This window comes from Nannospalax galili, unplaced genomic scaffold (assembly GCF_000622305.1).
Source record: "Nannospalax galili isolate Female #2095 unplaced genomic scaffold, S.galili_v1.0 scaffold406, whole genome shotgun sequence".
NCBI classification, from domain to species: domain Eukaryota; kingdom Metazoa; phylum Chordata; class Mammalia; order Rodentia; family Spalacidae; genus Nannospalax; species Nannospalax galili.
In genome coordinates, this window is record NW_008357033.1 from 5464078 (window position 1) to 5479251 (window position 15174).

General features: G+C 48.6%; 1 protein-coding gene across 1 annotated transcript in view; it reads left to right on the top strand.

The window, feature by feature from the left end:
- Slc6a1 (solute carrier family 6 member 1) overlaps positions 1-6111 on the top strand; it is a 36588-nt gene extending 30477 nt beyond the window's left edge. The window contains exons 14-16 of the mRNA XM_008854893.1: positions 1049-1149; positions 1779-1946; positions 3845-6111. Of these exons, the coding sequence (XP_008853115.1) occupies positions 1049-1149; positions 1779-1946; positions 3845-3949 (374 nt within the window). The 3' untranslated portion in view covers positions 3950-6111. The remainder of the gene's footprint in view (positions 1-1048; positions 1150-1778; positions 1947-3844) is intronic.
- The last annotated feature ends 9063 nt before the right edge of the window (positions 6112-15174 follow it).

The window sequence follows — 15174 nt, forward strand, 5'->3', positions numbered from 1 at the left end:
GGGAGCCCAAGGTAGGAACTCAGGGCAGGAACCTGGAGGCAGGAGCTGGAGCACAGGCCATGGAGGAACACTGCTTACTTGCTTGCTCCCCTGGCCCCTGCTCAGCCTGCTCTCTTATGCAACACAGGCCCATTTGCCCAGGGGTGGCACCACCCACAGTGGGCTGGACCCTCCCACCATCACTCATCAAGAAGATGCCCCTCAGACATGGCCACAGGCCAGTCCAATAGAGGAAATTCCCCAACTGAGGCTCCCTCAACCCAGGTGTGTCAAGTTGACACTAAAGCTCTCCAGCACACCAAGTATGAACTACCTTAGAACAAATCACAAAAGAACCATCAGTTTTATTTTCTGTGGGGCCAAAGTCCTCTGAAGAACTGCCTGGGAGTCTGCAGGAATGTCCTCAAGTGCCCAGTTATCACAGCCAGATAAATGCTGAAACAGAGTGGTGCTGTGTACCTCTTCCACATAGCACCTGCACCTTATCTACTCCCGTCACTGTCACTGTCCCTCCCTCCCTCTTAATGGGTCTTGTCACTCAGTGGCGTTCTGTCAGTAAGCAGTGAGCCTCTCCATGATGCTGAGCTTCAAGACATCATGAGGGGTTGAGATTTCCCTTCTATCACTGATATTGTCAGTAGCAGCAGCAGCAGCACCGTCATCATCATCATTAATTTATTAGATTTACAGTTCATCACAACCTATTACCAATTTCTCACAGTGAGACCACCAGGGGGAAATGTTCCCTCCTGGCCCAGTCACTGAAGGCATGGCTGGAACAGGTGTCCATGAGAGGGACACTAGGCAGACATATATTTAAATATCCTCTTGTCAGGAACTGTCTCTACGTTAAAGTACTATAGGAAGTGGGTGATTGAAAAAACTTTCAAGAACCAAAGCACAGAACCCATGTAAGAGACAAGGACACTGGAATTCAGAGAATTAAGAGGACTTGCTCATGGTCACACCATGAGAAAGTGGCAGTCAGTCTCTGGACCTCAGTCCCTGAAGCTCCCCGCTCCCTCCTGCTCCTGCTTCTATGTTACAGGTGTCAACCGGTTCTATGACAACATCCAGGAGATGGTTGGCTCAAGGCCCTGCATCTGGTGGAAACTGTGCTGGTCCTTCTTCACACCCATCATCGTGGCAGTAAGGATGGGGCTCAACTGGCCACTGGGATGTGCCTAACTGGGGTGCTCAACTCCCTGGGGAAAACTTTGGTGGGACACCTGCTCCCTAGTCACACTTATCCCTACTGTTTGCTGGGCATCTGTGAGGGGCCCTGATTGGGGGCAGACACATAACTTGGTTTTCACATTCTCAGCCAATAAACCTGTCCAAGTTACCATCAAGGGAATTGATCTCACCCAGCTCAGCCTAACCCAGGAGCCCAGATTCCTGGCATACAGTTCCTCAGAAAGTCTCATTACCTCCTTTAAGGGGAGCTGAGGTCTGGCAGGCCTGGAGGCAGGCACCCCAGGTCCAAGGGGCGGGGATGCTGCCTATGTTGTGTTCTGTATAAGATCATGGCAGCCCCCCTGGGGGGGCATCCAGCCCTTGTACTGCCCACCACACTGGCTAACCTGCAGGCAGGGGTCCTCCTCTACAGGCCTTTCCAGGGGCAAGGGAAGGGGTCTTCCATAATGCACAGAGGCACCTGGTGGACCAACAGCAGAAAGCTAGCATACCAGGTCTATGGAAGGGTCGGTTCTGGGCAGGAGTGGGGCCTTGCTTGTCTAGCCTGGTGCCTGACTATTGTGGCCCTTCCCCATCCCCAGGGAGTGTTCCTCTTCAGCGCTGTGCAGATGACACCTCTCACCATGGGAAGCTACGTTTTCCCCAAGTGGGGCCAGGGCGTGGGCTGGCTCATGGCTCTGTCCTCCATGGTGCTCATCCCTGGATACATGGTATACATGTTCCTTACCTTAAAGGGCTCTCTGAAGCAGGTAAGCCCTGTCCCATACCTGGTGGAGTTCAAGTCAGTAGCCAGCATCGTCAGAGTGGCAGAGTGTACCTCTGGGGCAATGGGAGCAAACAGCCCTCTCTGGGTCAGGGAAGATTATGGCTGGCCTCCTGAAGAGCAGATTAATAAAGCAGGCCTGGAAGATAAGCCACACTGAGTGCTAGAAGTAGAAAGAATGTTCCTAGAATGGGGGAGAAGAAGATGGGAAGCATGTGCAAAGGTTCATGCCATGAAATGCATGTGGCAAGCTGATGGAAGACCACTGTGGCTAGAGAGCCAAGGGAGGAGGGCTAGGGGGTATAAGAAGGCAAGGCTAGGCATCACAGGGCTCTGGAAATAAGGGCAAGAACTTGAGGCTTTGTCCTGAGGGCTGTTGGGAGCCTTCCCTGGCTCTGAGACAGATGAGAGTGGGATCAGCTTGTGGAGAGCTTCCTGTAGGCGTTCTCTTGTGGGTGCAATACAGAGAATGTTGTCCAGTCTGAAGGAGAGACATACTACCCTCCATCACACATGGGGTGCACTTCCCTGAGCCTGGATGCTCAGGGGCAGAGGTGTTTCAGACTTAGATGTGTTCTGATTTGAGAATGTGTGTAGATGTGGTGAGGTGTCTCAGAGACAAAACCCAAGCCCAAACACAGAATTCATTTGTTTCCTAGACACCTTATTTGCACAGCCTGAAGGCAATTTTTAAAAGTTTATGTGTTTGAGTGTTTTGCCTGAATGTATGCTAAGTGTGTGTAATGCCTGTGGAGACCAGAAGAGGGCGACCGATTCCTTGGAACTGGAGTTACAGATGGCTGTCAGTCACCATGTGGGTGCTGTAGACAGAGCCAGAGTCCTCTGTAGGAGCAGCCAGTGCTCTTAACCACTGAACCATCTCTCAGCCCCTGAGGTCAATTTTACATAACATTTTTAGTGCCCCAGAGTTTTGACTGTGACCCCATCACATGGGTTGGGGAGCCTCAAAATGTTACTGGGTCTCACGGTGGCCAAAGGTGATGGGGGTGCAACTGAGAACAGTCAGAGCAAAGGTCAGGGGTCAGGTCAGGGTTCAGCTGATAGGCAAGCTGGAGAGGATGGTGCAATGAAAGTTATAGGAACTCACCCACTCAGCAGAAATGTATTGAACACCTACTAGGTGCCAGACCCATTGTCAGCTCTGGAGACAGAGCCACAAGCCAAACAAACAGAAACCTCAGCCTTGAGGCACTTACATGCCAAAGAGGAAGATGGACTATTATTGAATAAGAACATGTGAGATGGGGGTGGGTACTGTGGGGGGAAAACTAGTAAGTAGGGAATAAGGGTGTGCTGAGTGAGCCTCAGTGAGACGCTGATATACTTGAGCCCAGACCTGAGGAGTCAGAGAGCAAGCTCTGTAAACATCTGAAAGGAAGGCAGGCAGAGGAACAGCATGTGCGAAGGCCCTGAGGCAAGGTCTGTCTGAGGTGTTTGAGGAGCAGGAGGCCAGTATGACTGGAGTGGCTCAGTGAGGGAAGAGATGGGGAAACCCTGAACTCTGAGAGGTAACAGGATAGCCTGTGGAAAGTTTGGTAGGATTCTGGCTTTTACATTGGGTAAAACAGGAACCCCTTGCTGGGTCCTGAGGCATGGAAGGATGGCATCTGACTGGCATCCTGCTGCCCTGCTGTGAGAATGGAAGAGAGATTACAGCAAGCCTGGAAGCAGAGGGCCAGTCCAGAGCCTCTTTGTCACCTGAGAGCAGGCATGTTCTGGTCAGATGGCTATGGGGGGCTTGTGACTAACTGAGGAGGCTGGAGTTGGGCTTGGTGTGAAGGGCACTTACAGGCAGGCAGGGTGATGGGACAGGCTGATCCCCACTGCAGGGAGTCTCATGCCCCCCTTCCCCACTGCCCACAGCGCCTCCAGGTCATGATCCAGCCCAGTGAAGACATCGTGCGCCCTGAGAATGGCCCGGAGCAGCCTCAGGCCGGCAGCTCAGCCAGCAAGGAGGCCTACATTTAGGGGTGTGGCCCCTTGCCACCCCAACGCTGACACACCCTGGAGTGGCTGTACCTACACCCCTTGAAGACTGAAGATGCCCTGTCTCCACCTACCTCAAGGGGCAGGTCTAGACACCATCACCGTGCAGAAAGGGGAGGTGGGAGACAGTCCAACCCTGGGTGGGCCCTGTGTGGGCAGCCACCCCAGGGGCTTCCACAGCAGGCTGGTGACCTTTCTGTCCAGCCCCATAGCATGAGCAGGTGGCTGGCCTTTGTCACTGCCACCGTAGCTCATTTTTATCCTGCCAGAGAGGGTGACAACTGAGGCCACACACTCCTGGTTTTTAGTCATACTCAGACTGTTCTCCTGCCCAAACTGTGACTGTTATCTCAGACTTTCCTGCCTGCCTTGGCTCTGGACCCAGGCTGTGGACCAGGACCAGGATGTTTTTGTACACAGTCCACAGGGAGCCAGCATGCTCTGCCTCTTCTCAACTGATTGCTCCTTCCCAAGGCAGCTGCACATTCATAGACCCACCCCAGACACCTCAGTGACTGCTCCAGGAGCCTTGTGGAGAGGGTCCTTTGTCCCTATGACCCTGTGACCCTGTGATCCAGGCAGCTCAGTGCTCTTGCCCCGCCTCCCCGGGTGGCACTGTCAGCAGCAGCCCAGACAGAAGGGACCTGTGTGCTGGGGGAGAAAAAAAAAAAAAATAGCCACAAGCACAATTGACTTCTTTGGTCACCATTCCTCTGGGGTCCTTCCCCAAGCAGGAGCTGTGACTCTTCTGAGCTGCCCAGGGTTGCAGAGTGCAGAAACCAAGGTAAGGGATCTGTTTGGAGTCAGGACAGATCCAGCTGGCCCTGGTTTCCCTCTTAGATTGTCACTGTCACTGCCACTGCCACTGCTTCCCCAGCTGCCACCTCCTCACCATTCTGGAAATTCCTCAGATGTACCTGCCCACTAACAGAGGAGCATTAATCCAGAGGCTTTCCCCACCCCTCCCCAGTGCTCTGCCTCCCTTGCTAACCTGCTCCTGTCAGAAGTGTCACTTCTTCCTTCTGACATCTGGCTCTGTGTTGTTTGCAGGGAAGCCAGTAGAGTTTCTCGAAAGTTCCAGCAGCTCAGCCTCTCTCATCTGCTGAGAGGATGGGCTCCCATGTAGCAAAGTGTATGTCATGTCCCATAGCTCCTTAGCTCGATAGCTCACAAACTGTGTGTTTTATGGCTAATCCTTAATAACTATGGTGAATAACTGTGACTGTGGGTTTTTTAAATCTTGTCATTCTCATCCAAAAGTGACCAGCATTCCCATTCTTGCAATAAGCTGTTACCCTCAGAGTATTAAGCACACTAGGTAGAGAATGCAAACATGTATGCACATAGAAATGCACACACATGCACCCTCACGTGTGGCATTTAGGGTTTCTGTGATCTTGTGTAGGCAATCCACCAGCTTTCCCTGAGGCTCCCTGTAAAAGGGTCACTTGGCTGAGGCATCGCCCTGCTTAGTGCTGACTCTGTGATCCACTTGCACAGGTGTGGTCACCAGAGTCCAGGGTGTAGAATACAAGGACCCTACACTGTGTCTCATGGCCCCATCCCTCCCCGACCTGTGTGTGAAGCCCTGTTAGAATGAGAGCAGGAGAATTCCTTATCTCTGCTCTGTGTTCTTTAATGTGAAACTGAAAACAAGTCTTTTTAAGATAAATGCAGTATATTTAATGTTTGTAAGCAACTCTAACTGAGATGTTTGGCAAGAAATCCCCTGATTTCCACCCAAACTTACCTTATAGAGCACAACGTTAAGTGTCTACAATTACCGTGAGAGCTGTGAATATGTGTAACTTTTCTTTTTTAGTATTTGCCCAGAGGGAAAATGATATTGTATTACCATATATGCTTTTGTTTTTGCAATAAGGATTTATTCTCAGAACACCAAGTAAATCTATCTCTATATAAAAAGTATATGTAATATATGCATATTCAAGCTATATACAGAGCCTGTTTTAAAAAATTACAGTATTATTTAGTAAAATTATCTGTTCTATGGACCAAATGTAAAATATTTATACACGAAGATGCATTTTAAATGTCTATAAATGATGTCACAACTAGAGCACGGGCGTTATGTAAGTTTCTAAGAATTTAGAGGAAAAATAATAAAGGTTCTATGATATGCACTTCAGATCTCCCTTTCTTAGGGGTGAGAACACACAGCCTGTGTTAGTTTCCTTCACATTGTTGTGATCAGTACCATGAGCAAAAGCAACTTGGGGAAGAAAAGGTTTATCACCGGTAACAGTTCATCACTGAGGGAATTCAGGGAAGGAACCTGGAGGCAGGAACTGAAGCAGAGATCATGGACAAGCACTGCTTACTGACTTGCTCAGCTGTCTTATACAGCCCTGGTCTACCTGCCCAGGGATGGCACTGTCCACAAAGAGCTGGGCACTCCTACATCAACTAGCAATTAAGAAAAGTCCCCCACAGGCATGGCAATATGGAGGAATTCCTCAATTAAGGTTCCCTCCTCCCAGGTGTCTCTAGTTTGTGTCAAGTTGACAAAAACTAACCAGTATAGCCTCTTTTATCAAAACACCACCATGTAGACACAAAATAGTTTTGTCTCAGGCTGAGAGAGTTAGGCTCAAAATCCACTGAAATAGAGCTTGACTCACCCAAAGAAATGAGTAATGAGGAAATGACTGAGCTACATAGGGAAAGTGTTTTCACTGTGTATGTGGTCAGTTAAATAAAGATCTAAACTGAAGGATAATAGAAGTGCATTTGGTTAACAGTGACATGGGATTGATGATGCGTTCTTCAGAATTTTGATTCTTTTTTAAATCTTAACCAGAAAATTGCCACAGATATTTTAAGAATAGCTCACTGGACTACTGTGTACTGCTCACCAGGGTTCTCTAGTTGTAGACACGCCATCTTCTCTCCTTCCCTCCCTCCTCCTCCTCCTCCCTGTCTGTCTTCCCTTCCCCTTCCCTTCCTCCTGTCTTCCCTTCTATCAATCAAACTTCAGCCTGGGATGAGAAACTGCTATGAACACAACGGTATAAGAAATTTATTACAGGAACAAGATAATGGTTAGATAATGGTGAAAGGGGCTGGGAAATAAGAGCCTGAGATAGGGACCTGAGCGACCAGAGTGGCTATTCTTCACACTCCTTGCAACCTTTTTGCTGCTGCCTCTGGCTGCTCCAGCAGCTCAGAACTCCACCGCATGCACCTTACGTGTAGAGCAGCGGGAGACTCAAAGTTAGTTACTGGGGCCTCTTGAGAGCCCTGAAAGATCACATTCTCCACTCTGGAACCAAGAGCTTACTTTCAGCATTGAAAGCTCCTCAAAAGAACAAGAATCCAGAACTGGGCTGGTGGGATGGCTCAGTGGATAAAGGAGTTTGTCAACAAGTCTGGCCACTGAGTGTTTGATCTCCAAAACCTATATATTGGAAAAGAACCCATTCCTGTAAGCTCTCTGACCTCCCCGCCACACAGGCCTCTGCCAGCCAGGGCCTATCTTCGGAGCCTGGGCCCTACCCATGAAGCCCTGCCTGTGGAGCCCCGCCTCTGTTCCTGGAGCCCCACCCCTGCCGTGGAGCCCCGCCCCTGTCTGTGGAGCCCCACCTTGCCATGGAGCCTCGCCCGTCTGTGGAGCCCCGCCCTGCCATGGAACCCCGCCCCTGTCTGTGGAGCCCCGCCCTGCCGTGGAACCCCGCCCCTGTCTGTGGAGCCCCCATCCCTGCCTGCTTCTTCGCTTTTGGCTTTGTCGGTTTGCCGCCATAATGCTGTCTTGTCACAGGCCCAGGGTACAGCGCTGGCCATCAGAAGCTGGGAATCTGTGGAGCCCGGGGTCCAAATGAACCTTTCCGAGAGTTGGTTTGGGTTTTCAGGCGGGGTCTCTCGGTGTTTTGAGGCTGCGCTCCTGGGCTCCCTCAGGCACTCGGCCCCAGGGCGGAAAGCCGGCCCCGCGCCCCGACCTCTGTGTCCCTTATGCCTCAGACACCGCATGAGTGGGACGGCCTGGCTTCCTGTGGGGCCTGCGTCTGCCCTGCCAAGGCAGGTGACAGAAATGCAGCACGGGCCCTGCCTCACCAAGGCATTCTGGGAAATGCAGCCATAGCTCCACGTGGCCGGCCTTCTTTCTCCCTCACGCAACGTGCAGGTGATTATTATTTTGCTAAGCGCTTTGAGAAGGACCTGCTGTGCAGCCATAGCTCCACGTGGCCGGCCTTCTTTCTCCCTCATGCAACGTGCAGGTGATTATTATTTTGCTAAGCGCTTTGAGAAGGACCTGCTGACCTTCAGATCCCCCCATTAAAACTGCAAGCCTTCTACAAGCAAGAATCCCTGACGTAAATGTGTTGTCAGATTCAGACTTCACACAGTCATAATGCTGTTAAATCCATAGTCCACCTCCAGTTTCCCTGAATGTCCCTATAGCATCTCTTACAGTGACATTAGTCTGATCCAGGATCCAACTTAGGAGCAAGTGTTGCACTGAGTTGTCTTGTCCCTTCCACACCTTTTAATCACCTGTTACCTGTCAAGCCGAGGTGGCTGCTCAAACTAACAGAGGGCTGATCTGCCAACTGACACTTCTCTGAACTAATGGGGAGGTAAAGAGCTGTGGACATTTCAAAGGAGATTTTTTTTTTTTTTCTGAAGAACAAGCAACAGATTAAGAAACTATCCTCTTGGGTTGAAGGGCCCAGACCCCTCAGGATTTGTCTGCAACCTTCCTGACCTTCCTCTAGTCCTAAGCCCTTATAGCTCAGACTTCAAAGGAAATCAGAGGTTCCCTTCTCAATCGGGACCACAGTGATTTCCCTTGGGGTCTTCTCCCTGCTGGGGACCAAGGACTTTGACAGACTCCCTGCCAGCCTCTCTCCCTTACTGCTTTCCAGCAGAAAGTTGGAAACAGGTCTGAGGGCTCAGGATTGTAAAGACTCTTCAAAGGCTGGTTCAGTTGGAAGCTTGTGTTGTTTTTAAGTGTGTCTCTAACTGCAGTATGCATTGATGTCCCCTGAGGGAGCTTGGCTGCATGCAGAGTGTGGTTCACTGGGTCTGGGATGAGGTCTGAGAGATTGTGGGCATCTAACAAGTACTCAGGCATAGCTGATGATTTTTTTGTTTGAGCTTTAAATAACAAGGATATGAAGAAAATCTGTCTCTTCTGAAATGCTCATAGGGGTTTTACAACCTGCTTATAAACCTGACAGAACCTTTAAACGGCCTGCCATAAGAGACTTCCTTGATTCAAACATTTCTGGAGGCACTGGCCTCAGGCATAGTTGGATCCAGGTGCTCAAAGGATGGCATCTGGAAGAGGCTCTCTCTGTCTCTTGCTTTTTTCTCTGCCCTAACTTTACTTTCACATTGTCTGCATACTTAATGGTGGAGAAGGGGACCTTTCAGGTTTGCACTCTACTTATTTATAGTGTGTTTCTTGTCCCTAATACATGTATATGTCTGGGACCCCTCTAGGACACATGCCCATCTCCCACCTGATAAGTATAAGCAAGGGGACAGAATGTTCAGAATGGCCAGACCTGGCCACTTCTTAAGCAAATGAATCTATCCGTTATACCCAAGCACATGGACTGTGAGAGTCAAAAGAGAACAGAGGACATGGATGCTGGGGCAGACAAACACAGCAAAGACCCACAGAGCAGACTTTCCAACTTTAGAGCCCTTCATTACACGGGTCTCCCCATGGCTGTGCCTACTTGTTCCCATTTTTAGCATAAGTCCTTCATGTGGGGCATCAGAGGCAGATGGAGAGGAACTGGGTGTGTGAGATTTGGAGAGACCATCCAAGGCAGGGCTATGTGGCAGCTCCAGAGGTGGAAGTCAGGAACAGGAACACTACCTCAAGGTGGCCCTGACTATCATGATTACTCTCCTGGACCACAACACCATACTCTGGCTTGCCTCCTCCCTCCAGGCTTGCCCACTATATTTTATATGTAACAGCACCAGCGTGAGCTCTTAAAATACAGATTGACTCATGTCATATGGCTGCTCCAAGCCTCCAAATGGCTTCTCACACCACATCTAGACTGTAGTTCCATCTCCTTGCTCTGGCCTGGAACTGATCTGACTGCTCTCACTTCCATGCACATCACTCACCTTTGTTCATGGCACTTTGCCTATGGGGGGCATCTCTCTACCCCGTGACCTTTTGTCCCTGCCATGGTACCCTTTTATTCATTGTTCTCTATGCTTGGACAATGCTGGATCACCAAGGAGGCCTTGATTTAGCCAGGAATGTTAGGATGATTTGGGGAAAGAACCACCTAACCTGGGAACCAAGGGATGACTCAGCTGCAGCGACTTTGGTCAAACTATGGCCACACCTACTCAAAGCTGAAGGATGGGGAAGAGTTGGTGAGAATGTCAAAGGGGGTGGAGTTAGCAAAGGTGCAGAGGCTTAGTACACAGAAACCTGGGCAGAAAGCATTTGCTTTCCATGTTAGGGAGATTGTAGGCCTTATTCTTGCTGTTTCTCCCTCTTGATCTTTTCCCATGAGATCCCATGGCTGCCTCCTTCCCTTCATTCAGGTCTCTGCTCAAGTGCCATCTCTCTGAGGCCTGCCCTGATCATTCTAATCTCTCCCTCTCCATCTCCTCACCCTGTTTTTTTTTTTTTTTTTTTTGGTCTTTCTAGTTTGTTAACATAGGGTCTTTACTATGTAGCCCCAGCTTATCTCAAGCTCAAAATCCTCCTACCTAGGCCTCCCAAGTGCTGGGATTACAGATGTGTGCCAACATACTCATAGCCTCTTTATTTTTCATTTATTTATTTATTTATTTAGGGTCCAAATGCCATAGATCATGTGTGGAGGTCAGAGGACAACTTACAGGAGTCAGTTCTCTCCTTTCACCATGTGGGACCAAGGGATGGAACTCAGGTTCTCAGGTATGGTGGCAAGTGCCTTTACCTACTGAGCCATCTCACTGTCCCACCCCATCCCTTATTTTTCTTTTTCTTACTAATATGTTCCTTAATTTATAATCTATCTTCCCTGTCCCTGCCCATCTCCCATAAAAAAGGCTCTGAGAGGATGAGGACTTTTTCTAATCACTGCTATGCCCTAAATATCTACAGAATGCCTGATGCACAGTAGGAGCTCGATAAATGGATGGATAATGAATGGATGCATATATGGTGGATAGATAGATGGATGGGTAGGTAGTGGGTGGATGGTGGATGGGTGGATGGATGATGGTGAATGGATAAATTGATTGGTGAAAGGATGCAAAGATAGTAACTGGATAGCAAGTGGGTGGTGTGTGGATGGTAGTGAATGGATAGAGGATGGCTGACTAGTGGGTGGGTATTGGATGATAGATTGATGGTGATGTGTAGATGAATGGGGATGGGAATGGGTGGGTGAATGGATAGGTGGGTAGATTGGTATGTTGGTGGATACGTGGATGGGCAGGTAGATGGTTGGGTGGGTGGCTAGACAGGGAATGGCAATGTGAAAATTGTCAAGGATCCTGGCTCTGAAACCCATAGGTCCTCTCCATGAGGTCTGGCATTGCTGCTCACATTCCATGCCATTCTGTACACATTCATGGCCCAGTTTCTTCACAAAATTACTAGTAAAATATGAGGAATTAGAGCAAGGAAAGCACATAGCACAGTGCCTGGCCCAAACTGAGCACTCAGAAAATAGCAACCATTCCTGAAATGTTCTTGTGCTGGATAGCTTGTCAACTTTTTAAAGGTTTTTTTAAAATTTTATGTGTATGAGTGTATTGCCTGCACGCATGTTAAGTGCACCTGTGTTGTGCAATGCCCACAGAGGTCAGAAGATGGCATCAGACCCCCTGGAACTAGAGTTATGAACAGCTGTTAGTGGACATGTCGGTGCTAGAACGGAATCTGAGTTTGGTTCAGCCAGCCCCATAGCTTGTCAACTTGAAACACCTGGAAAGAGGGAACCTCAATTAGAGAATTTTCTCTATCCAGTTGGCTTGTGGATATGTCTGTGAGGTACTTTCTTGATTGTTTAGTGATGTGGGAGGGTCCAGCCCAGTGTGGGTGGTGCCACCCCTGGGCAGGTGGTCCTGGGTTGTACAAGAAAGCAGGCTGAGCACAGGCCAAAGAAGCAAGCTGGTAAGCAGCCTTCCTCCATGGTCTGTGCTTCAGTTCCCCTCTCCAGGTTCCTGCCCTGAGTCCATGCCTGACTTCCCTCAGTGATAAACTGTGCCTTGGATATGTAAGATAAAATAAACTTTTTCCTCCCCAAGTTGGCTTTGGTCAGAGTATTTTATCCCAGCAATAGAAAGCTAACTAGAAAATTTCTCTTCAGTCAGGATTCACCCCCATCCAGAGCCCTGTGATTTGAAGTTTTTTGTCAATCAAACTGTCACTTCATAATTAAGCTGTTTCTCTTCCCATTTTTATTAATCAGATGTGGTTGCTAATTAGAGCTCCTGATTAGCATGGGGTAACCAGGGTGACAGCATTGAGCTGATAACATTCCAGGCAAAAGCAAAGAAATATGGCATTTTGGGTCCCCAGCTTGCTCTGATGGTGGATAATTCTGTGATTTTCTCCAGGCTCTCTAATGTGGCAAAAAAAACCTTCCAGATGCCTCCGTGATCTCTCCAGGGACCCTCACAGTTCCAGGGCCTCAGGTGGGGTCTGCAGCTCCATCAGCTCACAAAATGTTTAGCTGAGGCCTAATATTTTTCCTCTTTAAAATCAAAATGGTACAGATTGCTTTGAGGGACATTTTCCAGATCTGGTGACCACAACTCTTGATCTAGCTGACAGAGAAAAGCACAGAAAAAGCTGGCTGTCTTAAGAGTTAAATTCTGTGCACATCTGTATTTCTTCCAGATATAGTCACTGCAGAACTGATGAGTCTGAATGTTTGTGACTTTGGGGACCACTAACACTTGGTGATAAACTGTCCCCAGGAAAATTGCGTCCATTTTCACTCCTGCCAGAAGTGCATGGGAACAGGCACTTCCCCCATATCCTCACTAGACCAAGTCTTGTCATTTGAAAATAATCTGCCAATTGAACAGCCAAAGATACCTTAAATATGCACTTGTTTCTTTTAATTTTACTAATAGTGAACTTTTCTGCCTTTTGGTATTTATTTGATGAATTTACAGCCATTACATATTTTGATTTACAAACGTGCGCGTGCACACACACACACACAAACAATAATATATTAGATTTCCAGTGTTGTGACAAAATGCCTGAGATAATGAAAGGAGGAAAGGTGTATGTTGGCTCACAGTTTCACAGGTGTCAGTCCATAGTCACTTGGCCTGTGGGGGCATAGCACATTATGGATGGAGCATGTGGTAAAGTTGGTCTGCTCATCTCATGCTGGCTGGGACACAAAGAGACAGGAAGGGCCTGGGGTCCCAATATCCCAGGTCAATTACACCCCTAGTGACCTAACTTCCTTCCAGTAGTGTAGGAGAGGAAGTGCCAGGCCCAAGCACAGGCCACACTAGAGAACACAGCTTCCGCCTTGAGAGTGCAGCCCACACTTCCGCAAAAGAGCCAACCTAATCAGCCGGGACCTAGAGACTGATGACGCAAGCAGCCTGGATGAGGGGATCTATCAGGGAGTGACACACCAGCTTATGGGACACTGGGGACAGGGGGAGAGATATATAAGGCCTGCCCTTTGCAGCAATAAACGAGTCTGCAGCACCTCGCCTAGTGCCTACTTCCACCTGACTCCCAGTGTCTGTGTGTTGACTCCATGCAGCTCGCCCCTACTTCAGCCAGAACCCTCGTTCCCTGCAGTCCCTCGTGGGCTAGACCCACGAGGAAACCTGCAACACAGTAGGCCCTGCCTCCTGAAGGTTCTACCACCTACGATAGCACTGTGGGTTCAGGACAAAGTGTTAACACACGAGCCTTCAGGGGACACTTCAGATCTCAAGTAGAGCATACTTTAAGAATAGTAACATTGTTTAGCTGGATGTGGTGGTCCACTCCTTTAGTCCCAGCAGAGGCAGGCAGATAGCTATGAGTTCAAGGTCAACCTGGTCTACATAGTGAGTTCCAAGCCAGCTGGGTGCTACAGGGAGACCCTGTCTCAAAAAGACCAAAAAAAAAAAAAATTAAAGTTGTTTATACATGTCGAAAATACATGTTAAATCTCTATGGGAAAAAAAATCACAGGATGTATATGTATGTCACATGTACATGTATATTTCATGTCTACTTAAAATATCTTCTCCCAATGAATCTGCTTCCTACTGTCCAGTTCCTGGCTTCTTGACTGCAAGCCTTTTCCAGGTTGACATGATTTTGAATTCAGAGTTCAAAACCATTTGCAAAATGCAAAACCATTTCAGCCCTCCCCTTTCACAGCATCTTTCTTGCTGGGGATACGGGGAGTCCCTGCCATCTTGCTACATCTTCCTAAAGGGCTGAGTAAGTGTCATGTATTCAAAGAGGGCCTCGTACATAGTGAGTACTCAGACGGGGCCATGCTGACAATGTCCTATGATGCCAGAGTAGTGGCAGCTATTCACTCCCCTCTCCTCACAAGCTAGCCTGCTCTTGACCCTCAGAGAACCTTTCCTGGAACACTCTTCAGGGTTACAGAGCTGTCCAGGGCTGCTTGAAGACGTTGGTGCTGGAGTGATGGCAACAATGGCAGTGATAATGCCTAGGGCCAGCACCAGCCACCTCCTAAGCATTTCCTCAATTAACCATCATGGCAACCCATAGGATGCAGACGACCCTCACATAGCACTCCCACCATATCCCTGCTGGCCCCTTCTTCACTTTGTTGTGTGCATAGTTGCTCCATGGGAGCCAACACCTCATCTCTGTCCCAGACATGGATGTGTTATTTTTATAATGAAAAATATATGATAAACTCTATTTAAAAAATAAGCCCCACAGTGTCCCATGGGCTTCCCACTGTGGAGGAGGACAGTTTGCTGACAAGAACATCTAATTATGATGCATATCAATTAAGGCTTATGCATACTTTGCTCTTGGAAGGAAGTTTTCTTGCGTTAACAAATGCTAATGGGATGTGAATGGGGAGACCAATTTTGATGGACAACTCTAATAATATCTAACATTTTCTCAGGAGAAATCAAGGACCCCAGTAAGATTTTTTCCCTGGATGCCTTTTGTGAGTAGAATGTCTTGGTGTTCTGCTTGAGGCTTGCATCACTTCAAGTACAATAGGAACTGGAAGAGAAAGGTAACAAGGGATCAGTGA